The sequence below is a fragment of the Macaca mulatta genome, chromosome 8 (assembly GCF_049350105.2).
Source record: "Macaca mulatta isolate MMU2019108-1 chromosome 8, T2T-MMU8v2.0, whole genome shotgun sequence".
Lineage (NCBI taxonomy): Eukaryota > Metazoa > Chordata > Mammalia > Primates > Cercopithecidae > Macaca > Macaca mulatta.
Genome location: NC_133413.1, coordinates 129,323,158 through 129,350,914, shown reverse-complemented (window position 1 = coordinate 129,350,914; position 27,757 = coordinate 129,323,158). Strand labels below are relative to the sequence as shown.

Below are 27,757 nucleotides of genomic sequence, written 5' to 3'. Positions count from 1 at the left end.
TTTTGAAGTTGAAAGCATCCCAAGAAAGATACCTGGTTAATCCTTTCTCTTCCCTCAACATTGAGCTGAGACATCAATGCCCTATGAAATCTCTCTCTTTGACCTCCCTACAGCACTGCCACCTTCACCTAGGTGGAACAAGGTGACCCTTTGCTTTCAATTCCCATGGTACCCTGGCTTATACTTATTCTCCTACAAATGACTTAGGTTATCAGACCTGCCTCTCATTATACTTATTTTCCTACATATAAGTTAGGCTATCAGACCTGCCTCTCATCCATTAGTTCTAAAACTTAATGCAACAGTATCTAGTCAATGTGACCACTTGCACCATCTGTTGGTGGCAAGCAGAGTTAAATGCCTTTACTTAGAAGTTCAGGGTACAGGGCTGACTTTGGTCACTCCTTGGAAAGACAATTATAATAGCTGAAAATTCAGAAGCAGAGGAGTTTCTATGCTACATTATATTGAAGTTATCAAAGTATCAGTATCCTTCTCAAGATCATAAGCACCTTAAATAAACAGGTCATATCTTTCTCTTTTATTTCATCTTAATTTCTTCAGTGCCCTACAGAAAGTTCACCAGCTTAGTACATAGTAGTTCCTCAAAACTGTTTGTTAAAGTGGACTAATAATACAGAATTTAAATGTTAAAGCTCATTGACACCTTAGAGATTCTCTAATATAACCTAATTGTACAGGCAAGATACTGAGGACCAGAGAGTTTATCTAACTTCCTCAATTTGTAAAGGAGGGGCAAAGTTGGAACTACCACCCAGACCTACTGTCTCCTAATTTAGTGCTCTATTCTATGAGAAGGGATCGATGTATTTGTAATCTAGGAGGATGAAAGGACATCTGCAAAAATATAACTAAAAGTGCATGCAGATACAGGTATCAGACATTGTGGCAAGAAGGGAGAAAATATTTTGGACTAGGATGATCAAGATTGGCTATTAGGTGTGCTGGGCAACATAACAGTCTGGCTTCCTAGACTTATTACGTTCATCCCTCTGGTGTCAGCTTTGATGTCATTTCCTTAAAGAGGTCCTCCTAGACTTTTTAATCAAAATTTGGAAAACACCTCAGTCCCCATTTACTTGCTCCATAGCACTTTCAATGTTTTCACTTTTTCCATCTCTCCACATAAAATTGCACATTGGTATATGCATTCATTTGTTTGTCTGTTTGTTCAACGTGCATCCCCCACAGGAGGGCAAGGCTCATATCCATTTCATTGCTCGCTCCATGTCCAGCATCTCACACAGCGTCCAACGTGTAGTAGGCACTCTGTATCTATCCAGTTGTTAATTTGTTCAACAACGTTCCAATCGATAGGGAATGCAAAGGTGAAAAAGGCAGACAAAAACCCTAACCTCTTGGAGCTTATACTCTACTGGGGAAAGACAGAAAAAAAAAGCAATATAACATAAATAAAATGCTACATATTTGAGGAATTTTAGAGCTATCAATTCAAGAATGCTCTGTTTTTATGTGTAGACTATGAAAAGGATATCTCAAACTCTTCTATGCCATTGATGTTTTAATGCATCCTAACTTCAGAGATGTAAAAATATGAAAAATGGGCATCTTAGATTTGATGAAATAGGATATTTCATGTTAGATGATGACAAGTGCTAAAGTGAAATATAAAAGTAGACAGGTTGTGTCAAGAGAGAGCTCCTTGAGTCGAATGAAGCTGGAATTAGGTATGGAGGGAGAGTGTAATATCAAACAAGTGACTAGTCATAAAGAATAGAAATATTAGTCAAGAACCAAGTGTGTATTCACATGTTATGTAGTAACGCTAGTGGCAGATATATCCTAACCTCAGCCCTGATAATTATTTGTTGAGTGAACTTGAGCAAGTTGCTGAGTCTCAATTTCCTAATTTGGAAAATGGGTGATGTATGCAAAAGACTAAAGTTAATGGATATTCTATAAATGGTAGTTGTTATTACCTTTATTACTTTATTTGGTAACTCCTGAACTGAACTTTAGCTGATTTATTGTTTAGTTGTTTGTTGTAACTGTCAGACCTTCCACCCTGACTTGCCAGACCCCGGCTCCCTGCCCCCTCTGCATACTTCCATGGCACTCTGTGTTTTTCTTTTACACCCTCAGTTTCAACTTATCACTAATCTGTCTCCCCAGCTAGATTATTAATCCCTTGAACATGAAAACCCAGATTTACTCATATCCAGTGCCTGGCACCAAGAAGGTTCTTACAATATTTGTTGACTGAATATGAGAATGAATTGGGGCAAGCCAGTCACAGGAAAACAAATATTGAAGATTCCACTCTTATGAGATATCTATAATAGTCAAAATCATAAAAGCAGAGAATACAATAGTGTTTGCTGAGGGCTGAGGGTTGTGGAAAATGGGAAGGTGTTGTTCAATTTGTCTTAAGTTCTAATTATGCTAGATTAATAAATTCTAGAAATTTGCTGTATAACACAGTATTTATAATTAACAATACTATAAATTCAAATAAGCTCCCAAATTTTTAAGAGACTAGATCTCATGTTAAGTGTTCTTGCCTCAAAAACAAAAAAAAATGCAAGGAATGGTTGGTAGGTATTGATTATGCCTATTACCTTGATTGTGGTGATGGTACCACAGGTGTTCACATATATCCAAAGTCATCGAATTGTACAGCTTACATATTTATTGTTCATTTAATATGAATTTTTTTCAGTCTTCCACTTTGGCACCCACCCACAGGTTTCAAATACATCAGGCATAGGAAAGAAAGAATTCTACTAATAGTTGAAAATACCAGTTAGCCTGTTGAAGCTTACTGTCAAATAAATAATGGATAATGGCTTGAATTGCATTAAACAGAAACAGCTGACAAAATATGATGAACCATGGGATTTTTGAAAGAACGTAGAGTTCAAGTTCTTGCTTTAATTTTGATTCTATCCCTTTCTTATAAAGAGATACACTTTATTGATACAGCTCAATAAAGCTGTAAAATTAAAGTATTTGTTGGATAAAAGACCTTCCAGGTAAAGCGAATGGTTTCATTAAAGCCTTGGTGATGAATACACTAGATATTTATCTATGCACTCAACAAAACTTCTTTAAACACTAACTGGCAATAGTTTCAGAGAACACTATTGCTCCCTGGAATACATAGGAATAGTCTGTAGAATGCATAGGTTGGTACTCACCTTGGATGTTCCTCATCATACTCATAAACCTCTACCACAGTCAGTTATACCTCTCAGTCGGACTTCAACGTGCTGCCCCAGCAGACCATGGTATGCTGTTTACCTTACAAGATTCTAAAGAGACTGCAAATGTTTCTCAACATTTTTGTATGGGTGCCAGAAATTACATCCACCACTGCCCTGTGGGAGTGTTGGCTTTTAGGTCACACAGAACAACAGGGGGGTGATTGGTTTCCCTGACTCATTTAGACAAGTAGGTCTTGGAGAACATGAGCTCAGCTGCAGGCCCACTAGCTGACATGCCAACTTGCAAAATACTTCTTTGAAAGTGATTTAGCCTCTTTTAATTTCTTCGGAACAGAGTAGGGCATTAAAAAATATCCAAAACCAAAATTCCCATTGAAATCTTAAGGTCTTTCTAAGCAAAAATAACCCTCCTTGACTTTAAAGGTAAAGAAACCATTAGAAAGAAATAATAACTGCCCAAGAATGGTCTCCAATCCAGCCACCCAGGCGCCAAAGCCAACACCACTTTGACGCAGATGGGTAGCTGGCCAGAAAAGGTAGGGCTCCAGTGTCAGACTCTCCCTGCTCCTCTGGCCTGAGTGAAAGGAGTAAGAGATGGGAGGAGAGGGAGGCAGGCCAAAATATCAGCAAAGTGCAGCATGTCTCATAGCAAAGTCAGCGTGGCAGTGTCCCTTGGTGCTGCTGACCAGTTTCTGCCCCATGCAGAGAGGGCCAGCGCCTGAATCTGATGAGCCACTTGTAGTCTTCCATCTTGGCACCCACCCACAGGTTTCAAATACATCAGGCATAGCAAAGAAAGAAATCTACTAATAGTTAAAAATACCCATTAGCCTGCTGGAGCTTACTATCACATAAGTAATGGTAATGGTTTGAGTTGCATTAAACAGAAACAGCTAACAAAATATGATGAACCATGGGATTTTTGAAAGAATGTAGGGTTCAAGTTCTTGCTTTAATTTTGATTCTATCTCTTTCTAACTGGACCACCTTGGACTGGTTACTAGTCCTCTCTGAGTTTTAGTTTCCTTATCACTATAGTAGGAATATTAATCACATTTTAGCCTATCTACATTTCAGTTATTGGGAAGGTCAAATAAAGGATCGAATAATGTTTTGTTGGTTAAAATCACCATACAAATGTTATATTTTGTTGTATGACTTAAAATATAAATTGATAATGCCTATTTAAAGATATCATGACATGACAATATATATGTTTTATGAATAAAGACATTATTCTTATTTAAACTTTTGGCACAGTTTGGAACAGAAGCAGATTCTGTTTCCAAACAAGTAGTTCTGCAGAGTGGAAGAGGTCCTGGCTCGCAGGTGATCCATATCGTCTAGTGTCCTTCCTCCTAATCCTTCTCCTGCATGTGAACAGCACAATTTTTTTTTTTTTAACAGAGTCTTGCTCTGTTCCCCCAGGCTGGAGTGCAGTGGCATGATCTCGGCTCACTGCAACCTCCACCCACCGGGTTCAAGCGATTCTCCTGCCTCAGCCTCCTGAGTAGCTGGGACTACAGGCACGTGCCACCACACTGGGATAATTTTTTGTATTTTTGGTAGAGATGGGGCTTCACTGTGTTAGCCAGGATGGTCTCGATCTCCTGACCTGGTGATCCACCTGCCTCAGCCTCCCAAAGTGCTGGGATTACAGCGCAATCTCTTGATCATTCTGCTTTATGAGCAATGGGTATGACACAGCTAGGTAAAATGAGACTTATGATGGCTCCCTTACACATTGCATAACCCTGCTATCAGGACAAAATGAAATAAAGTATGCAAAAGTATTTTAAAGAAAATAAGTACAAAAGAAGCTTAGGTCTGATCATGCTCAAAAATCTTTTCAGCCTCTACTGCCTGTAAAACAATAGCACATGGAATTCAAAATTATCCATGCTTTTTCTTAGCCCTTTCCTTCTCTGCAGCTTTAGCACTGGGACTAGGTCCTCTCTCACCATTGCTGCCCAGATTCCCTCTGCTAGAGCCACACATGCTATAGTACCCGTTCTACCACTACCATCAACACCCCCCATCCCCCACTCTTATCCACCTCTGGGTCTTCAGTAGCCTCGTGTCTCCTATCTGGAATCCATTCCCTTCTCATATCTGCATCTCAAAGCACTGCTAATGTTTGAAACACCTTTTCTTTCAAGAAGCCTTTCCAAATACCATTACATCTCTTTTCAAATATATCCTTCCTATCTCTAAACTTCTAAGGACTTCATACCATCCTCACATCGTTATGCCTTCTGACCTTCTGCGTCACTTCTTTACTGAAGCTTTTAAAAATCCGTGTGAAAAAGTATAGAACAAGCTTTGGTCAAGAGACTAGATAGAAGTCAAGGAAGACGCATGAATAGCCAATTTCAGTAGGTTTCATAGTGTCTGGCATGGGGCTGAACACATTGTGGGAACTTGGGGACACATGTCCCAGCTGACATGATTGCCAGGTTTTCAGTTTTGTATGCTAGTTTATAGTTTCAAATAGGTAGTAGCAGTAGCATGAACATTCTTTAAAATTATAAAATCTCCTCATGCAATGACCTAATAGCTGTCTCCACACAGCACAAGGTACAATCACTCTCAGGTAACTCAGCAGTGAATCTGATTGCAAATAGGAGTTAATATTTGTGGAGAGCTTATGGCTTGCCAGGCATTGTTCTAAGTGCCTTGTATATATTTTCTCATTGAATACTCAGAACATTCCTAGGAGGTGGATACTATTATATGGTTCTTTATTGCCTAGAGAAACTGAGGCACAGAGCAATGAAAAGACAAAACTAGCAAATGAATAAGGATTCAAATACAAGAGTCTAGCCTCACAGCCTGAGCTCTAATCACTGTGCTCCATTGTTTTCAGTCTACAAGGGCCCCAAATGACTTGACCACATTTGCTACTGAACTTCCAGATCTTCATCTTATGCTCTCCAAGCCTTATCTGACACTGGTATTTTTTGTTGTTCTTTAAAAAGACCGTGAAAAGAAATCCCCTCTTTCACACTTCCCACTGTGCTTGCCTGTTGGAACTTCTGCTTTTGTCTACCTTTCATCTCCCTACATCTAACAACCACTAAAGAAGGGGCAGAGCTTCCTTCAAATGTAAACTGTGGTAAGTACCAGGTTGTTTGGAAGTCAAGGAGCTACTGAATCAGTCTCTGTTTGCTGCTCCCTCCAACAAGTATCTCTTTGAGATTCTAGAATGACTCAATCTCACATCCCACACCTGCCAGGCAGAATCAGCTGCCTTGAGATCTGAGCTGTTGAGGGTACCTAATTTCAAAGGACAAGCCCATTTATAGACCTGGTTAGTATAATGATGCACTGGTGAGGAGAAAACCCTCATTTATGTAACCCTCATTGAAAATTCAGAATTGGTATCCTGGTCAAGAACCCTGGAAAGATAAATATTGAAATATGACAAATGATGATACAACAATATTATTATTAACGAAGGTACAAACATCTTTTTGAAACTGAGCAGCGAAAGGTCTCATCGTATTCCAAATCAATTTCCCCACTGGAGCCATAGGGCCTTGAACTTTTTGAAATTGAATGCTAGATTTGTGTAAACCTAGATACACTTTTTTTTATCCTGGGCAGAAGACCCATAGTGTTCATGAATTTGAAAGATTCAGCCATGAGGCTTTTTCTTGCCAAGGAGGCATTCCTGCCACACACTTACTGGAGTTAGAACAAGTCAGTCATCATTTCTAGATGCAGCCTCTGGTGCCACTGTGCAAAACTCTGTTAAGTGGTCTGGTTTACAAATACAAGTGTGCCTTAGGCTTTGGTGGAACTCCTCCCAGCAGAAGCAGTGTGTCTTTGGAGAAAAGAACCTAAAGCACAGACAATGTCTTTCCGACCCAAACCAAAAGGATGACTTCGACTGTTTTCAGGTTCCACTGCTCTCACCTCCCTAATTCTCACCAAATGCTATGTGGAGCGTACAGAAATATGAACCCTTGAAGGCCATTTGACGCACCTGAGAAGAAACTGCAGTGATGAAAGTAGGGCTGCTTTTTGTTTATGCATTGTTCATCCTCCTCTGGAGCCAAGTCCTATTCTTTCTCTCCCACTGTCGTCTGAGCTATTCCCTGCACACAACTCTTTCCTCCGCCTACTCGCTTGCTCTGGATTGCTGTTATTATATCTGTAATTTATTTCAAAATACTTCAGCACAGGCAGCGTGACCTTATGTACACATTCTTCAGGTTGAGCTACTCTCTCCAGGCAGGCAATTGACTTTACTGGGATTCCCACTTCCCAGGAGAGGAACTAGTATTTCATCAGAAGTTTCCCATTCCAGGGATTCAGCCCTGTCCATCTGTCAGCAACACCAGAGGCTTTGTTACCTAGCATAATGGTGGTAAAAGGAGCTCCTGTGGGTGAAATTATGGTTATGCGAGGTGCAGGAGTGGATAGAGAATTCATTCCTAATGTATTCTAAGCACTCAGTGATGATTGTCCTGGAGACAGTGACCCAGTGTTCCTCCTGCTTCCACTCTAGCCACATTATCTGTTAGCATATATGTCAAATCACTTCACTCACATTTAAGACATGCCAATGACTTCCTACTGTCCACAGATTCAACTGACAAGTCCTTACCCTGAGCCTCTAGATACTGCATGGACTGTCTCTGTTCACCTCTCTGGACACATAAGGTGTATCTCTCTCCAGTTCCCTTGGCCCTAGCCTCATTGACTTTGCTCCCTTGGGCCACCTCATGTGCTCTTTTCTCTACTTTCATTGTCTGATCAAAAGGGGCTTCTTCAGAAAATCCTTCCCTAAAAAGCTCAGCTAAAGTAGGCCTTCATAGCCAGTCACCATTACATTAGCTTGTGTCATAGACATCACCGCTCTAAAATTGACCTATCACCATCCGAAGAGTTTATTTCTAGGTTTAGTTGGTGACTCTTTCTCTCCAGCTTGATTGTAAGCTTCAGAAGTATGGGGACTTTTGATCTGCATCAGGGTACTTAACACAGTGCTTGTCACTAGTAGATACGAAGTAAATCTTGGCTCAATAAATGAATACATTTTTGGTGCTGAGACATACTTTCTTTCCTGATTTGTTAATGGTATCCCTTCATTAAATGTTAAAGCACTTAACTCCCCTCTTTGGTTTAATATTTATTTGAAAAGATTCCTTTAGGGTAAGGCTTTTATAGGCAAACCCTTGTTTCAGGAAGCGATTCACTCTTGCAGGCTAGTTTCTCTGAAAACTATCTCATCAAAACTTCTGTTTCTAAAAATTTATATTAGTTCCAGGTCAGGACTTTCCCAGATAGAAGCATTTTATCGGCTATTAAGAACATCGTTTTAAGACTTTTTATCTAATAAAGACATCTTCATTAGCCAGGTACTGACAAATTGCATGGGCATTAGGGAAGTGGGGGAGCATTTCTGAATTAATGCTAGAGATGACCAAATTACATCAATACTTTTTGAGGAGGAACCCTGAATGGGTGTACAGTATTCTTTACTACTCTGTTGATATAAACATTTATTTGTTCAGAAGCCATCTGATGAGTGGTTATTTGGAATATGCATCAGTTAACTAAGAAACTGATTTCTTGGGACTGAGTAGGCTCTAGATGACTATCTGAGTTTCTGGAAATTCCAGTTGAAGTGACTGGAGTGACTGGCAAAAGTTTATAAGCAAGAGGTTGTATCTCTTCCTTGAGCTGATCAGAAAAACAGATCCCTGTTATGGACTGTTGAGGTCATTGTTCCTTATTTCCCAACTTCCCTACCCAGAGGTGTCATCAATTTGACTGTGATTTGCAGTTTAAGAGAGTTTTCTCTTACATGTCTGTATTTGTATTTATGGCCACGAGCAGGGTGAGGTTCAGAGAATTACACCCTTCAGCAGCTTAAATGATCATGTCATTTTGTTATGGACTGAATGTTGTGTTGCTCAAAAATTCAGATGTTGAAATCCTAACCCTCAAGGTGATGCTATTAGGAGAGGGGGCCTTTGGGTGGTGATTAGGCCATGCAGGTGGAGCCTTAACAAATAGGATTAGTACCCTTATAAAAGAGACCCAAGAGAACTCTCTAACCCTTTCTGCCATGTGAGGTTGCAAGACAAAGTTGGCAGTCTGCAAACCAGAAGAAGGCCCTCATCAGAACTCAACCATGCTGGTTTCTGGACCTCCAACTTCCAGCCTCCAAAACTGTGAGAAATAAATTTTTGTGGCTTAAATTTGCCACCCAGTTTATGATATTTTGTTATAATAGTCCAAAGTGATTAAGACACACTCCTATGCTTAAAACTCTAGTACTGTGTATGGTTCTTTGAAGAAAGACTGGAAACACTTCCACCTGCAACCTGGCCACTGTCCACTCACCTCTTCAGCCTCTCCTGGTCCACACAATGCCTTGCTCTCCGCAGCAACCATACCGGAATATTTCTAGTTCCTTGAAATCCTACCTTGCTTCCTCCCACTGGGAGACCTACTGACACCCTGTCCTCCTTGCCCAAAGGCTCTCCCGCCCCACCTCTTCACCATGTGTTCATCATTTGTTAATATATGCAGTTTTCAGAGTTCTTGTTAAAAGTCACACCGGGTCAGGTCCTTCTATTGCCACTTATTTCTTTTCATGTAATACACAGTCTTGTTTATATTTCTATATTTGTGTGATTGATTAAGGCCAATTTTCAAAGAAAGGGCTATGTTAATGCATGGCTAGCAATGCCAGAATCACATTATAGGTGAGTAGTGAACCATAAGTAGCAACTACTGACCGCTAGTCCAACTCGTTCAGGCAAACTCTTGAGCTGCTGGTGGCTTGCTTCATCAGAAAGTGAGTCAGCTAGATAACTTTACCTTTACCTTTCTGTACATTATTTTTTAAATATATATGTTTTAAAACATAGTCTAGACCTATAAAGGTAAATAGTTTGTGTCTCAAATATTAATATGGTTAAAATTGTGTTTTTAAAGGAGGAAATTGACAACATTAATAAAATAAATCAATGGGCTATCTGCTGTTTTTCTCTGTTCCTTTTATAAAATAAGAATAAAAATTCTTTTTAATAACAATGAAATAACAAGGAATTTGTTCTTGTTCTTCAAGTTAATATCCTTTTGTCTGCATAACCAGAACTATTATTTACAATTTTCAGGTGAGGAAGCATAGGCACAAGATGCTTTAGACACTTTTCAGTTACGTTAGGGCTGTGTGGCTTGTCTCCCAAATCACCTAAGTCAATTGCTTTCCTGAGTCTCAGGTATTTCCATTATGATGATGATTATAAATGACCATCTGGATCAGGGCCTGTGCTACTGTGCTAGAGATAAAGTGTTTTCCCCGTAGGAACTCCTAATATTCAGGCACCATTTCTCTAAGCTTTAGAAGTGGCTGAAATGGGGTTTGGGGGTAGTAGACAGTATGTCATTGGGGGCCAATCCAAAATCTGTTCAACATGGGACCTAATTCAGAAGAGTTTAGGATACAAGAGATGAGGAATATCTGATGAGGTATCCCCTAGAAAGTCAGCATCACATATATCTGGTGCCTAGAAACAGAAGGTTAAATTTATGGAACATTCTGCTTAATGTCACCGATGGCCTCTGTCAATGAGGGATCTGTCACAGGAAGATGAATGTAGTCTTCTAGTTACTGTTCGAATGTCCCCCTTTGGGTTCAGCCTAGAATCCCTGGGTCCATTCCAATTAAATCTTAAAATGAACTCCAGCTCAGAGTGTTCAGAGCCTGCAGCCCACAGTAGTGGATTACTTAGGAATACCCTAGGGGATGGGCCAGATTGCTCCAAGAATATAACAAATGAAATGACTGATAACTCATGGTCTCTGTCAGTTTCCTGTCAGTGGGTGATGAATAAAAGGCCCACAGTTAGACCCTGAAATGAAAGGCACAATCAATACACAGTCTATTTTGTGATTCTAGATAAATGGTGCCCCAACCTGTCTCCAGATTACACCTAATCACCAATCCCCTGAATCCCCAAATCACCACCATCGCTCCTTTACAGGGAGAGCCAGAATTTGAGCTAAAAGCTTCAGTGAATACCATAGAAAAATATGTAGTTCCTGCCCTCAGGAGCTTACAATCTAGATTTGCCTTGTGCTTATACAAATGTCCACATGAGAACCTCAGATAATAATACTTAATGAGCACTCGCTATGTGCTGGACACTATTTTTAGTGTTTTACATCTTTTATCTAATTCAATCTTTACAATAACCTTTATGATACTTTGAGGTAGATATGATTATCCTCATTATAGGAATAAAAAACAAAATGGAAACACAAATAGGTAAGGCAACTAGTCTGAGGTCACAGAGCTAGGAAAAATTGGAGTTGGGGCTCAAATCTAGGTTTCAAAGGCCAGTATCTTAGGTATTGCCCTAGAATAATCATAACTATAGGAAATAATTCCTATGGGCCAGGCATTGTGCTGAGTTATTTTACATGCATTACTTTATTTAATGCTCATAATTAGTGATCACCATCATTTATATAATTGTTTTTTAAATGCTTCCATTTGCTTTCTCTCACAGTTCTGCAATATCAGCATATTTTTATCTTATAGATGAGGCTTAGGGAGACATAAACGTTTCCCAGGGTTAACACTGAAGGACTCAATTCTTGATTAGTTTTCTCTAAGGTCTGACACCAACATATTGACATCATTTTATGTTCTGAGAAAAACACCTTCAAATAATATCCTAGACAAATATTACTCTAACAAAAACAATAATACTGCTATTTATATAGTGCTTCACTACTAACACTTGGATTGACCTGAGTCCCGTGGCAAGTCTAAGTGTTGATATCTCAGGTTATAGATGTCGAAACTACGATTCAAAACATGAGGAGTGATTTGGAGTCACACAACTTTATCCACACTCACTGAGCTACATTTATTCACTAGTTCACTTAAGAAACCAGCATGCTGTTATATTCTGGCCCTTGAGGAACAAAGCTGAATGACACCGCCATCTTCTGTAATTTGTAGCGTGGAACAGTCTCTGGATCCACTTTGAACTAGTGGTGGAAGGATGTCCATTGGAAGGGGCAAGTGCTCTGATCCCGGTGGGCCATCCTTGCTCCCCGGAGGTCCCCTCTCCTGATTCTTCACCTTCCTTTCCTTGAATCTGGTGAAAGGCAGTATTTGCCCTTCTCTGGAGACATGTAACTTGAACACTTGGCCCTGATGGGGAAGCAGCTCTGCAGGGACTTTTTCAGCCATCTGCAAACAGTTTCAGTGGCAACCCGAGAACTGTAATCCATGAATGGGACTAGCTTTACAAGTCATCAAGTCTAACTTCCAGACTAGGGAATTGATGGAGACAGCGAACCCCAGAGCAAAGTGCCAAACTTCTGTCAATAGCTTGAGGCTAGTGGAAAGACCTCGAGGAGACAACTCCAGAAGTTCAGCACCTAGTAAGCTCTGGCACCAATAGCCCTTTCTTGATGATGGTGTTGGTGAAGGAAATAGTGCTCCGCAAGGTTCTCCCTACCCTAGGCAGTTCAATTTTCACTCTGCAGATTCTCTCTGGCTGTAACTACCCCAGATAACAAGGAGTGAATGCAGAATAGCACGGGCTTTAGGGCCAATCAGACATGAGTTAGAAAAATTCCTACTACATGGTTTATGTAAACTTGAAGATGAATAATTGCGAACTCCCCGAACAGGGCTCAGACAATGCCATGCATAAAGAGGGGCCCTGTAATTTGAGGTTTCAGAACCAGAAGTGAAGGGGTCAGGCAGCCGGGAACGGCGGAAATTCACAGCTTTCGCCCAGCGAGGGGACAAAGGTCTGGGACACACTCCAGCTGCGTCTGGATCTTGGCTGAATCGGACGCTCAGGGTGGAGGAGACACAAGCACGGCAGCTGCCCAGCGTGTGCCCAGCCCTCCCACTGCTAGTCCCGGCTGCCAGGAGGCTGGCCGCTGGCGGGAAGGGGCCGGGAAACCTCAGAGCCCCGCAGAGACAGCAGCCGCCTTGTTCCTCAGCCTGGTGGCTTTTTTTTCCCCTGCTCTCCCAGAGGCCAGACACCAGCGCCCCACCCCTCAGGCCCCACCTCCCTGGGGGATCCTTTCCTCCCCAGCCCTGAAAGCGTTAACCCTGGAGTTTTCTGCACACCCCCCGACGGCTCCCGCCCAAGCTTCCTAAAAAAGAAAGGTGCAAAGTTTGGTCCAGGATAGAAAAATGACTGATCAAAGGCAGGCGATACTTCCTGTTGCTGGGACGCTATATATAACGTGATGAGCGCACGGGCTGCAGAGACGCACCGGAGCGCTCGCCCAGCCGCCGCCTCCAAGCGCCTGAGGTTTCCTGGGACCACAATGAACAAGTTGCTGTGCTGCGCGCTCGTGGTAAGTCCCTGGGCCAGCCGACGGGTGCCCGGCGCCTGGGGAGGCTGCTGCCACCTGGTCTCCCAACCTCCCAGCGGACCGGCGGGAAGAAGGCTCCACTGGCTCCCTCCCAGGAGAGGCTTGGGGTCAGGCTGGAGCAGGAAACCGCTTTTAAGTTATGCCATGCTTCCCCTAGGGTGTCTTTTTACGCTGCAAAGTTCCTGCTGACTTTATGGAAGACAGACAGCGAGAGAGACAGAGACAGACAGCGAGTGAGAGAGAGAGAGAGACAGAGAGAGAGACAGCAAGAGAGAGAGAGAGAGAACAGAAGAGAGAGAACTTTTCGTTTGAAGGTTTTTTTAGTCTTTAAGCTTTTGTCTTCATCTCGGAATATTAACGCCCTCATGTAGTCCATAGTATCTTTGCTTAATGAACTTGGACTTTTATTATTAGTGGCAAAGAAGTGGTCCCTTAGATTCAGAGTAAGTTGGAAGAAGACGTTGGTCTTCTTAAAACCATTATAATTAGAATATAATTTGGATACATGGAATATGACATGATAGATTATTAGATTTTTCTAATACAGTATGGGATATTTGGAATAATTTGGAGAAAAGATCTGTCTTTTGCATACACACACACTTAATTGTGCAATTTAATATTTTAATAAAATTTTATTGTTAAAATTATTTCACTTCTCAACTTCAATATACTGTGGAAAATATTGGCCATATGTTATGTTCTAAAATATATCTAAATAATTGAAATTCCCTAAATAGGGCTAAAAATTTTTTCTAAAATGTTATTTGGAAAAGAAAGGAATCTCTGTAACATAGATTTTTTTTTAAGCTTAGATTTTGATCAAGTTAGTAAGATTTGCATGTAAGTTTTTCTACGACCAATGACTTATTTTCTTTATGTCACTAGAGTGTAGAGTACATCAAGATATGAATCAGAAATTTATGCAAGGCTAGGAAAAGCCATATTTAAGCCACATATGTGTTTTGGAAGTGTTTGAGTAAATGTTTGAATTTCAACCTCCAACCCACAAATAATGAATAGAAGGCTAGGTAGTCTTCCACTTAGTTCCTAGGATACAGAAACATAAATAAGTGAATAAATAGCAAAGACACTAAAGAACAGGTAAGTTGGATAGGAATCTACCCATAAGTATGTTAAAATACATGTGTGTGTGTGTGTGTGTGTGTGTGTATGTATGTATAACTTCATCACTATAGATACTATGGAGAGCTTTTAAAAAAGTGAACCTTTATTAAAATATAACACATAGAGAATTGTGCAAGTCGTAAGTGCCTAATGCAGTTTTTCTAAGTAAGCACTTGTGAGCTAGCACACAGATTAAGAAACATATTATCAGCACCCCAGGAACTCCCATCACTATTATGTCCATGGCCAGAACAATCAGTATTCTGATTGGAACACCATACATGAATTTTGCTTGTATTTGAACTTTCTATAAATGGAATTTATTCATTTTTTTGCATTTGACTTCCTTCACTCAAAGTTCTGTTGTGAGATTCATCTGTACTATAGGATATATAATAATTTGTCCATTTTCGCTGCTGTATAGTATTCCATTGTATGGACACACCACAATTGATTTAATCATCCTAGTTTTGGGTTAGTATAAATAACGCTGCTGTTAATATGGGGACACTTTTATTCTTCCTAGCCCTTTTTATTGTTTCAAAGATTTAATTAATAATAAACATACTAGCAATGAGTTAAATTTCAGGATTTCCACTAAATAATATAGGTTTCTACTTAGAAGTATCCATAAATGATAGTAAAATAGTTTTATATGTGGTCTGTACAGGAAGATAGACATAATACTAATTTTAGATGATACAGCATTATCAAAAGAAAAGACTTTGTGTTGGGAACACAGTAAATACTTTATACAGGAAGAATTTTGCTTCCCCTTTAGCTTCTGAGAGTTACTTTATTTTGAAAATGATTGCAAATGGACACTTTGTATTTACACATAGAGTCCAGATGCCCTTTTGTAAAACCAAGGTGCCATTGTAGGAACTAGAAGCACCACAGATATTTATTTCTTTATAATGGGCATTCCACTAGCACTAAGCATCAGGACAGTGTGAAAAGCAAGATGGACACTATTCCTGTCACCATGGACCCATAGTGTAATGGAGAAAGCAGATTGGGCAAGTAATTGTGTATATAGAGTTGCAAAACAGAAACTAATGGGTGACTTGGGAATATAAAAGATTCTGCCTTATAGCATCTTATAAGGGAAGTTCCTAGTGCAGTGTTATCATGTGGACCAAGATTCAAATACCAGTACCACCACTTACCTGAGAAATGACTGTGGCCAAGTTACTTCTTTCTTGAATTTTAGTTTTGTATTTTATAAAATGATAATAATGATATGCATATATCCAAGATACCCACGTAAAGTTTCTGCTTCATATCAACACTAGCTTCTAGCATGATGCTCACAGATAACTTACTATAGGACAATCTAGGGCCAAGTGAATTATGTAAACGAAGTGCTGATGATACTCAGAGAAGGGACAGATAGCCATCTACTGTCATCCCGGAGGAGGGGTATGACGTGTCATTGTTGGAGATTTAAAATCAGGCGTCCTGGACCAAAGAAGTGAGAGAAGGCAAGATTGTGTAGCAAAATAGAATTCTAGATTCTTTTTCTGAGAGCAAAGGATATGCTGGTAGGTAAGCAGAGAAGGAGGTAGGAATGGGATGTTGTCATTAGTACTAATGTCACAGACATGGGTTTTCCTGGAATGTTCCTTAATGCATTGAAGCAGAGGCCTTCTCTGCTTCACTCAGGCTTAGGTTTTAACGGATGGCTGAAACTTCCCATCATTTAGTATCAGAATTATCCATTGAACTTCTCAAAGCTAAGCTCTGAATTAATGTTGTGATACTAGGAGTTGGGGTGGAGAAGTGGGCAGGGAGGGAGTAGATTTATTTTTTTCTCAGGAAAAATGTCTGGTCCATTTTCCTGTAGGATAATGCCTTTGGGGGCTTTTTGTTGTTTTATAGTTGTTATTTTGGTTTCCTCTCCCTCCCCCTAGTGGTTAAGGTTTTTTTTGTTGTTGTTTGTTTGTTTGTATTTTTTTGTTTTGTTTTAAGAGAACGAATACCCTGTAGTTTCTAGGAAAATGTGACAAACCCTCAATCCAAAACAGTCCTGATCCCTGTCCATAGCAACGTTCCTGGCCTAGGTCACCTAGCAACCTCCAGCACAATTTCTCATTTCAATCTAGTTTCAAATTTCACTTCTTAAGCTGAAACTACAGCTGTCAAATTCCATCGATCAGGGAAGTAAGGGTTCTGCACCAGATGGTTTATCTGGTTAGTTCTAGAAGGACAGCTATGGCAGTGTTGATCAAAGGGAACTAAACACACACTCAGGTATTTTTGCTCTCCTAGCCACTAACTTGCCTGCTGGGTTTTGCTCTTGGCAACCCTCAGCCCCCTGCTGGCATGTTCCCTTTGTGTGAAAGCTTTTTGTGAAAAGTATTATTTTCTCTAGCATCTCATTAACCAACAACATTTCCTTTAGTTTGAGTTTCTCCTTTGCAGCCAAAAAAGAAAAAAAAAAAAGACTGGGGAATATTTTGAAGGGAAACAGTAATCTTACAAAAATTTATGTTTGCATGAAAGCCTTGACTGATGATGCCTAGCTGCTCCTTCTGTTGCTACAATGGAGCGGAGATGCCAAAATTATCAGGATATTTGTGTGGTTTACCCTGTAGGGCAGTAGTTCTCAATTATATCAGATTTCTTCCATGCACTTTTACAATACATCCTTTGTAACAACCTCCTTGCTCTCCTGAAATGAAATTCAGAGTGCATATATTTTACCTGCACATATAATTTTTAAAAATCAATATACTGGCATAACTATACTATAAAGAGTAATAAAAGGAAAGTAATTTATAATAAAATAGGCTTCACTAGAAGACATAAAGAAGTAGTGATGTGCTAGCATCTTTTTGTAAAATTGCCATGAACACATCACTAGGAATAAAGACTGGGGAACATGTGTAATATTGGTGACTCAAAAACATGGTCAGCATTGGCTTTGGTACTGTGATTTTCTGAAATGGTGAACAAATGTTGCTAGAGTTTTAAACAGAACAAGTTTTAATAATCTTCGATCACATTTTATCTTGTTAAATTCCTGAAAAATTATGGATAACAATCATGCAAAAAACACTTCGTGTGTATATAAAATGGAGTTCTGGTCTAGACTCAGATACTAATAAATAGGTTTTTTAATTTAGATTACTTGTATCAGTGGTCAATAGGACATGAACGTGTGTGGGATGTGGGATTATTCTTCATTGTTCAGGATGTCCAGCAGCATACAGTCATTATGACCAGAGAAATGCCCCCACAGATTCCTAGAACTTCTCCTGAGGGATAGCACCACCTCTGTGGCAAAGTATGAGCTTTTTGCAAGCACAGATTTTCATCTTGTTCATTTGTAGCCCCAGGGTCTCCATAGTGCATGACACTAAGGTATGTTTCCTGAGTCAAAGGAGCTATAAAGAGATCTGCTAGGGTGTTGGATAATCTGCTAGCAAGTTCCATGGATGTTCTAACAGAATTTAGCTTACTGCCAGATAGTTCACTTCTAATGTTAACTTTGATCTCTTTGAAAAGATACACATAACATCCTACCCACCTGACCAATATTTTAAATACATTTGTACATTCCTACTGTAAAGGTTCATATCAATACCTTCACGAAAGCCCATTCTTAAGTAACAAAAATGAACCAGATTCATATATTGATATTTGGAGTGCGATCTAAGCCTGGCAGGACTGGTTTTCTGGCCTTCCCATCCAGCTGGGACTGTGTGCTATCTACTGAATAGAGAATACAAGTATACACAGCTACTGAGTGGAGAACAAATGATGGTGGGTTTGGACATCAACTGTTCATTTTTGGTTTGATAAATTTTATATGTTTGTAACATGTCTCAGTAGAGATGTCAAGTAGGCATTTAGACATAAAATATTTCAGAGTGCAGGAGAAGGCTGGGCTGGAGATTAAAAAAAATGTGTCTCATCAGCCTAGAGAAGACTTTTGGAGCCCTAGAGAAGGATGACTTCACATGCCAAGACAGAAGAGTGTGAAGCTGCCCCCAGAGCACAATTCTGATATCGATAGCCTGGTAAACAAAATGCAAATATGAACAGCACTAGCAGCCATGTTTAGAAAAGAAAACAAGAATCAAAATAAAACTTAGCAACCCACAATAGCAGGAACTAGTGAATCGGAAATCCTAGGAACATCCATAAACTATCTACGCGAGAAGAAAGAGTGAGGTATGGCCAACTTGAAATAGATACAAGGACGGTGTTTTTATGTGACATGTAATTAGTTTTTGGAACTCACTACCACAGAATATTTTGGGGTAACTAGCATAGAAAGTCTAAAAAAAGAATCATTTTAGACAGTTGTAAGGGATAAGAATAGTGTTACAACACATTAGGTAAGAAACTGAGTGGTACCCACTCTCTCTCACATTTACCTGGCCTCTCTAAATGAATGATCCGAGGCTAGAACAGTCTCTAGACCCACTAAAATGGTTCTTTCCAGCTACAAGTTGACATAATTTCCGAGGTGCTTGAGTAGTTTTTCACCCCAATTTCTCAGAAGCACCTGAGTCAGCCAGACCATAACTGGATAGAGGATGCAAGAGGAAATGAAATGTAATTCCTAAAGCCCTTCCAAAAAAAGTAATGTGCTGATAATGACTTTGATTTACCACTTTATTGTTGTGATTTTTTTAAAAATTCACCTCTCTAGATTTATAGTCTTAATACCTATTAAAATATTTAATTTCCTTGAAGCCATTTTCTTTGAAAATAAAATGAATAGCTTTGAGATTTGTACTCCAATTCAGACTGGACCTTTTCTATAACAGCCTCTTCAATAATCACCAATAAAATAGGAAAATAGGTGTCAAGATGAATTTAGATTCAAGACAAGACAGTGACTCATCTAAGCTTTGTGGCTGCCTTTAGTAAATCCAATTTTCTTTTCTGGTCTTTGATCCAGAAACCTCAGTTTTCTTGCCATGTAATACTACTTTCTTGTTCCAAAAAATGATTTCTTTTATTCTTAGAAATATGAATATCAGCACTCTATTCCTTAAAAAATTCTCCTGACCATCAATTTGCATCAATTTCACCACCACCACCATCGCCAAAGAATGTAATTTAACAATTCAGTTGTGGGTCATGGTGACAATACTTTTGCAGTGGCAGTGGTGAGAGGCAAGAGTTTCTCATTCTGAGACACATTCTTCTTGTCTTTTAGCCAACATGCATACAAGTTATGAATGTGTGCATTTTTCATATTCCAATTAAATTTGGAAAGCCAGGTTCCAAAGTTCTCAGTTCTATTTAGTCTCTGAACTCTAATGGGTGACACCACTTCTATGGGTCTTACTTCCAGCATCGCTAAAATAGAGGTGTTAGAATAGGTGATATGTGGAAAGTCTGATGTAAAGATTTTGCCATCTGAACACACACACACACACACGATTGTGCATTATTTCCTGCTCAAAACATGCAAATATCAAACAGACTTGTCTATAAAAAACATTATAGGAGTGTTTTAAAATATTCTATTTTGTTGCCTTTGTCAAAGTTTATTCTGCCCCATTGGTTCATGTATAAGAAATCCTATTTAAATCAGTGAGACTACAAGATGAAGCAGCTTTTGAAATGTCACCTACTGTTAGGTAGTATTACTTATATATTTTAGAGTCACAAATTATTCTTTTAAGCCAAAAAATATCTTCTCATTCTGAGACACATTCTTCTTATCTTTAGCCAGTATGCATAGAAGTTATGAATGTGAGTATTTTTCATATCCCATTTAGTTAAAAGCAGGTTCAAGACATTCCCTCAGGACTTACTGAAGAGATGTAATTATGGTCACTTGCAGTCTCCTTGGACGCATTGAGTGGAATTTTCTTTGAATTTGTATTCACAAGGAAGTACTTGACAACTGCACACCATTCTTTGGAATAAATGTCAAACCTTCAGGCAGAGTAAGCATGATAATGGGTATGTTGGCATGACCATTAACAACTACACTTGAATAATACACCAGGCTGATGGACAGAAACCTCTGCACCCACGCTCTGTTTCCTGTCTCTTCTTTTAATATCCAGTAAAAATGTAAAAAAAAAAAAAAACAAAAAAAAAAAAACAAAAACAAAAAACAAAACAAAAAAAAAACCCAACTAGATTGTGCTAAAATAAATGCCAATAGAAAGCATGAGCAATGTTTATGAGGATGGTGTACTTGTTAGTGCTCTTTGCCAGTTGTTCCCGGTTCTTCTGCCTTCCAGAAGCTTGGTGGGATTGTGTATCCTAGTTTCCTGATAAGGATGGGGTCGGGGAGAACGTGAATAGTTCTGGCCAGTAATTCATGAGTTAAAATGATATAAGTCACTTCCAAATTAGAGCACTTAATAGTTGATGTATACAGCCCTCCCAAAGTTTTTTGTTTTTTCCCTTTTCCTCCTTGACAGCAAATCAGCAATATTTCAGGTGTTGGTTGCTATATCATCCTAGGTCCTGGACAGAAGACAATGTTAAGAGTCTTCAGTAGACCAACTAGGGACTTTACTATGTGTGAGAAATAAACTTTTGTTGTTTTTAAGCCAGTGAGATGCTTGAAGTTGTTTATTGGCCTGACATAAGACCCAACCATCCTTGACTTATTCAGTAGCCAAATCCCAGTTGTATCTGATCATTGAGGGTAAGCAACTGCAAAGAACATTTACAAACCCCAAAAGACTAAATCTGTGATTTTAGATTCTCCAACCCCTTCTTCATCAAAGCTATTGTTAGAAGGATTCATGAAGAAGGATCTCTTTTGCCTTCTGCTGCTGAAAATTCAAAAATTCAAAATTTAGATTACATAAAGGGTTAGCTGGGCTGCAAAGTGGGAAGGTCAACAGACACTTAACAATACACTCCAAATCAAACACCCTATTATGTGACAGTAAGCAAACAGGGATCCTGTTTTTCCTTGCTTCCAGTTCACCCTTTGTAGAAGTTCAGTTATCTTCATCTACAACTTCTACCCATTTAAGCCAGGCCAAAAGGAGGAAGCCATAAAATAGAAAGACGCTAATCATTTTTAGAATAGGTACTGTATTTGGACCTTATATACCATATTTCACTTAATTTTTACAAAAAGCCTATGATGCAGAGATTAGTATCTCTGTCTCAAAGATAAGGAAATTGAGGTTCAGAGAAGTTACGTAACTTTCCCTAATGTTACCCAGCTGAGAAATTTTTCTGCTCTATACTAGTGTATATATATTAGCTGAGTCCAGTAAAAAATACCCATTAATGAGAGGAAACCCTCTGTGGATACCCTGAACTCAGAGTTTTCCACAGGGGTTAAGAATGCCCAGGATGGGGTTCATGAGGGTCAAATCCTTGGGTGAAGTGATTTTAGTATATTTCTCATCCTTTTTTCAGCTCCTTCTTCAAGCTTCAGGTGTTTACCATATTTCTTTTCTTAGCAATTAAGCGCCCTAGCCTTAGTGGATATGAGTCTAAGCCCAGATTCCCTAGGTAACAGAACATAAAACAAAAACTTTGAGTACCTTTTAGAAAGTGCAGTCCTGGGGAAGCAGGAGAAAGTGTATGATGAGTAATGTAGAAAAGGAAGAGAACAGGGAGCAAATTACTGAGAAGCTATTGCTTAGTATAAATTGCAACTGATTACTCAATCTCATAGGACTGTCTTCCAGAGAGGTTGTGTAAAGTACTGTATTTTAGGACAAGAGAAGAAGGGAGAAGCATTTATTCACCAGTATGAGTAGATAGGTGGATGGATGAATAGGTGGATGGGTGGATGGATGGATGAATGGTCAAATAGGTAGGTAGGTAGATGGATAGATAGTAAATCATATTGAATTTTGTGTTGTAGTTGGTCATTTATATGTCTGTCTTCTTCATAACTGCAAGTTCCCAGAGGGAAAAGTCAGTTGTTAAAGGCTTAGGTTCAGACAGGATAGGATTTAAATCCCAGCTTGAATGTGTGCTAGTTCTGACACCTTTAAAAAGTCACTCAACTTCTTTGAGATTCGGTTTCTTTATATGTAAAATAGGGATAATCATATCTCATTAGAGATTGTTGCAGGGGATGGAAGGTAATAGCAAGTGAAGAAAGGGCTGAGTATAGAGCCCACTATACAATAATATAGTATACTAAGTTATTAATATTTGCCGTATCACCCAGGGCTTCCAATATGATGTTTTGCTCATCATAGACATGCAGTCAATATCTGCAGGTTTAGCTTGGATTCTGTTTTAGTCCATCTCTTCTTCTAGTTTCTATTCTATTTCATCATCACATGGCTTTTCGTATCTAGTTTTCACCAGCCGTCCATTGTCATATATTGATTGGGCTTTAATATAGGTCATTAAAAACCAAAAGGGATTCATAAGGTAATGTGAGCAATGCATTATCTTCAAAGAAAAGCAACTGTAGAAATAAAATGGAACTTAAAAATTGATGCTCAAAAATATCAACATATAAAAATATTTTTCCAGTTCTGAGCCAGAATGCCAGGGATTGTAGCTGGAAGACCCCGAGGTAGTGGTGCTACCCTTGTGCTTGTCAGGTGGGCCTGAATGAGATAATTACAATGAAAAATTCGGCCATCCCTGCTGTTGAATTGGCTTTACAAACTTGATGCCAATTCTCAAATCTGATGATTAACAGAAGCCCAAAGGAAGAAATATTAAGATCTATTAGATAAAATATGTGCGATTTCTGTATATCTTCTTGGGAAAGTTTTAAGCATATCCCTGCATTACAAGTTCTCTTTTCTCAGATTTTTTGTGTTTTTGTTTGTTTGTTTGTTTGTCTTCACTTGTTAATCTGTTAAATATTGTCTATAACATTCCCCTGAAGAAGCAAAAAACATCATAAGCAAATTCAACCTAACAATTATGATTGATTCCAAACACAAACAAGGTATTGCTAATTAATTTAAAAGCCTTCAGACAACTAAAGGAGACTTCTGAAGGGAACAAAAATTACACTGAAAGTTAAATTTTACCTGAAGACAGTTCTTCAGCCTCAAGGGAAGCAAAATCGTGTGGAATCTGGCCCAGTGACTCATCTAATAAATCATAATTGTTTGTGTTTCTTTTCCCCTGTTCACCTAGGAAAGCAGTTGGAAGCAAATCAGGTCTGTATAGATGAACAGATTTAATTCATTTGCCCTTCTTGCCTTACCTAGAGACATAATTCTTGGCCAAACAACTGGCTATTGTGAAAACTATTAAGCAGTGGTAGACTCTCAGGTGGGGAACTGGCAGCAGTAGATAAACCTCTCCCATGAGTTGTCTGCTCTTTTCACACATTTACCTTTAAAATGGAAGTTAAGAACAAATGGAACAGTACATACAAGACACCATGTGAGATGAAAGATGCTTTAAAAAAAATCTCTTCCTTTAGGCACTTTCGGTCATCACTATCATTTTACAGATGAGAAAATTGCAGGCTTTGTGCTTATCCTTGCGAATGTATCCTTTACATGGTGAATATTTATTGGCATCTGTAGAATTCCAATGATCCAAATGACACATAGTAGATAATCAATATGTCTATTGATTTGAAAAAAGTTAGATATATTGAATACTTGCCATTTGTAAGACACCATGCTAAGCATTTAAGAAATACAGAGACAAATTATTTTCTAGCTGAGTTTTCTAAACAAAGTCATGGAACTGCCTTGAATCATTTGTTTTACACCAAGAAAATGATGCCAATTGGGAAGATACTGAAACTAATTTTATCAACAAATCCAAGGTGCTTTTTTTCTGGAGACAAGAACAGGGTAGATAATGAACTTATGGCACAATTTAGGTGTATTACTTCATACAGAACAAGAATCTTCAAAATGTCTCCAGAAATGAGTCTGATTTGAAATGTCTTCTACTTCCTACCTCCTGTGTAATGAGTATGTGTAATAATGTCTCATGATAGTCTGACCCATATTTCTTACCAAGTTTGTGTCCCTTCGTTGATTTGAAATATAACAATTGTACTGAGGTAGGTAAAAATAAGGCTTATTTTTATTGTAGAGGTGAGATCATGGTTACTAAGTAGTGGTGGAGCTCAATTTGGAATTATGGTATGCAGATTCTAAATGCAGGTTTCCCAGCTGAAAGTGCTTTTGTTAATTGATTGATCAAATAGCCAAGCTGTGCACTTTTTCAGAACTTACCCATTTAGCACCTTCTTTTTTTCTTTAATACTTTAAGATCTAGGGTGCATGTGTACAACATGCAGGTTTTTTACATAGGTATACATGTGCCATGTTGATTTGCTGCACCCATCAACTCATTTACATTAGGTATTTCTCCTAATGCTATCCCTCCCCCAGCTCCCCAGCCCCCAACAGGCCCTGGTGTGTGATGTTTCCCGCCCTGTGTCCAAGTGATCTCATTGTTTAATTCCCACCTGTGAGTAAGAACATGCGGTGTTTGGTTTTTCTGTCCTTGTGATAGTTTGCTGAAAATGATGGTTTCCAGCTTCATCCATGTCCCTGCAAAGGACATGAACTTATCCTTTTTTATGGCTGCATAGTATTCCATAGTGTATATAGATTTAGCACCCTTTTTAAAATTCTCCGTGCTTTTTTTTTTTTAATCCTTCCCTTTTTCATCCTACCTCACCAAATGTTTGTAAGTCTCAAGGGTTAACACTTTTGTCCTTTTTGGCTTGTACACAATTTCCTTGGGTAATGTCACTCCAGTCTCTCTGCTTCTAGAGTAATTTATGTGCTCATAACCATGAAAGCTATGTCTTCAGCTGCTTTTCTGTCCTGAGTTCCCAATACATACTTCTAATTGTCTACCAGACGTCATCACTTGAGTCTCCTATAGAAGGCAGATAAGATGTTCCAAATCAAATTCATTCTCTTTCTCCACAATTGTTGGCTCTTCCTGCTGCCAGTAATTAATGGCAACACCACATACCTACTGGCTAGAATTCATGGATGTGCTCTTCAATTGCTTCTTAGCACCACCCCCTCCCAATGTGACCAGGCAACATGTCATACCTATTCCTTCCTCTCCTTCTCCATTACCAGTACCCCTTATAGTTTCCAACCTCTTTCTCTATTGAGTCTTTTCTTGCTCTTCTTTCTCCCCTTTTATTCCTCCAATTGTTTCGCAGTGATTTGTATTTTACATCAGAATGGGCTTTTGGATGCATGCTAACATTAACTTATTCAACTCCACTTAGCCATATTCTCAGAATATAGCAATTGTTTCAATGAGTGCTTGTTGAATGAATAAATGAATTATTTGAGGAATGGAGGAAAAGGGGAGAGGAGGTGTAATATAAGACTATAAAAAATCAAATAAACTGACATTCACAGGAAGATGGTTTTTGATAACTTTCATGACTTATACTACAAGAGATCTTTAGTAAATAGTATATATCCTGGATGTTTCCTTTCTTGGCTAAGATGAACTGTAAACTGACATGGTTTTCAAACTGACCAGAAGTTTAGCTAACTCTGGGTAGTCCTCAAATAGTTCTTTGTGGCAAAGATCATGACGAGGGATCACAAAAGGAACTCCCAAACCAACTGGTTATTTCAGACTTTGTGTGGGCTTCTTTTAATGAATTTCCCTAAATGGAAACCCACTGTGTCACTCATGGTTCTGCATACAGAGAGCAAGCCCAGTAGTATGGGATTGGCTACATTGCATAATACAAAAATAAACTTGCTGGACCAAGTGTATTCTTTTGTTTTTTTAGGAAGACGCATACACCAGTAGAATTCTCTAGTCAAATCAATTGTGATCTGAGAAATTTTCAACTCAGTAGCTTTGGACAAGAGCTAGTCTTAGCACAAAGAAAAGTCAAGGTCAGTTTATCTGGACTTCAGGAAGGTTGTGATTGATGTCCTAACATTGGTGATCTTCTAACTCTATGCCCTTGAGACTGAATGAAAACTAAGCACTTTAGGGCTTACTTTTGGACTATGTATGAAGAGAATAGTGTAAGGGAAAGCATTTGGTAAATGTTAAAGGATTTGACCAAAAAATTCATTTTATATGACACATGCTCGAAGTTTGAATTCTGCCTGCACTAATTACTATGATGTGAAGCAAGTTAATTACCATGACTCATTTTTATAGTTGGTGAAGACTTAATGATAACAACAATGATTAAACATTCTAAGTAGGTACAAACCAAAATATTATATACATTGTTTATTCTTCCACTGTCTGACACAGAGTTGCTTTAATACATGTATGCTCGAATGAAACAGACAAAACAGGCCAGGCATGGTGGCTCACACCTATAATCACAGCACTTTGGAAGGCTGAAGCAGGCAGATTGCTTGAGCCCAGGAGTTCAAGACCAGTCTGGGCGAGACTCCATCTCAATAAAAATAAAATAAAATTGATATAGACAAAATAAAATTCCAAGTTCAAAATACTTATTTTTTTCTTCTTGCATATACCATTATGATACTTTCCTACTTCTTAAATATGATTAATTGCAAAATCAGAGCATTTAATAAAAATTATATACATATATCTTAAATATTTTATTTTGACTTAAAACATTTAAATAAACATTCATTCCTCTGTATTTTGAGATACAACTAACCTCTTTCTTAGAGACGGTGTTTGCTCTCATGCTGCCTTTCTTACAAAACCCCCTTCTGTAAGTATTACCCATTCATTCAGCTTTGGAACTTAAAGCTATTTATGAAACTAATTGATTAAATGATCCTTCTAGGTGTTTTCCCTGTCTTAACAGTTATCTCACCTATTCCAAATTCTGCAGTAGGTTGTTTTTTGTGTGTTTTATTTTGAGGGTAAGGGAAAGGCTTCATTTTTCTCAAGTCATTCCAAAGCATTCCATTTACTTTTCATAGAAAAATGTTTTTCACATTCATGTTTGTTGGTTTACATAAAATTTAATTGAATTTCCTAATTATAGTTACAACTAGCATAAACAGATTCAGAATTGACTTTTGTTAAGCATACAGCTCCACTGGTAAGATCAAACATGAGCTGGCTTGCTAGAGGAAAGGCATAACTGATAAGCTGGGAAATCTGTTGATTTTACAGGGGGAATGGAAGGCATGGGAGAATCTGAGAAGGGGAGATTGGTAAAGAGT

The 27,757-nt window shown here is 38.8% G+C and overlaps 2 protein-coding genes across 2 annotated transcripts in view; one reads left to right on the top strand and one right to left on the bottom strand.

The window, feature by feature from the left end:
* Window positions 1-3,272, bottom strand: part of COLEC10 (collectin subfamily member 10) — a 145,484-nt gene extending 142,212 nt beyond the window's left edge. Inside the window, exon 1 of the mRNA XM_077942871.1 lies at window positions 3,180-3,272. Within this exon, the coding sequence (XP_077798997.1) occupies window positions 3,180-3,204 (25 nt within the window). The 5' untranslated portion in view covers window positions 3,205-3,272. The remainder of the gene's footprint in view (window positions 1-3,179) is intronic.
* Window positions 3,273-13,017: 9,745 nt separating this feature from the next.
* TNFRSF11B (TNF receptor superfamily member 11b) overlaps window positions 13,018-27,757 on the top strand; it is a 28,490-nt gene continuing 13,750 nt past the window's right edge. The window contains exon 1 of the mRNA XM_001096915.4: window positions 13,018-13,562. Coding sequence (XP_001096915.1) covers window positions 13,452-13,562 — 111 coding nt within the window. The 5' untranslated portion in view covers window positions 13,018-13,451. The remainder of the gene's footprint in view (window positions 13,563-27,757) is intronic.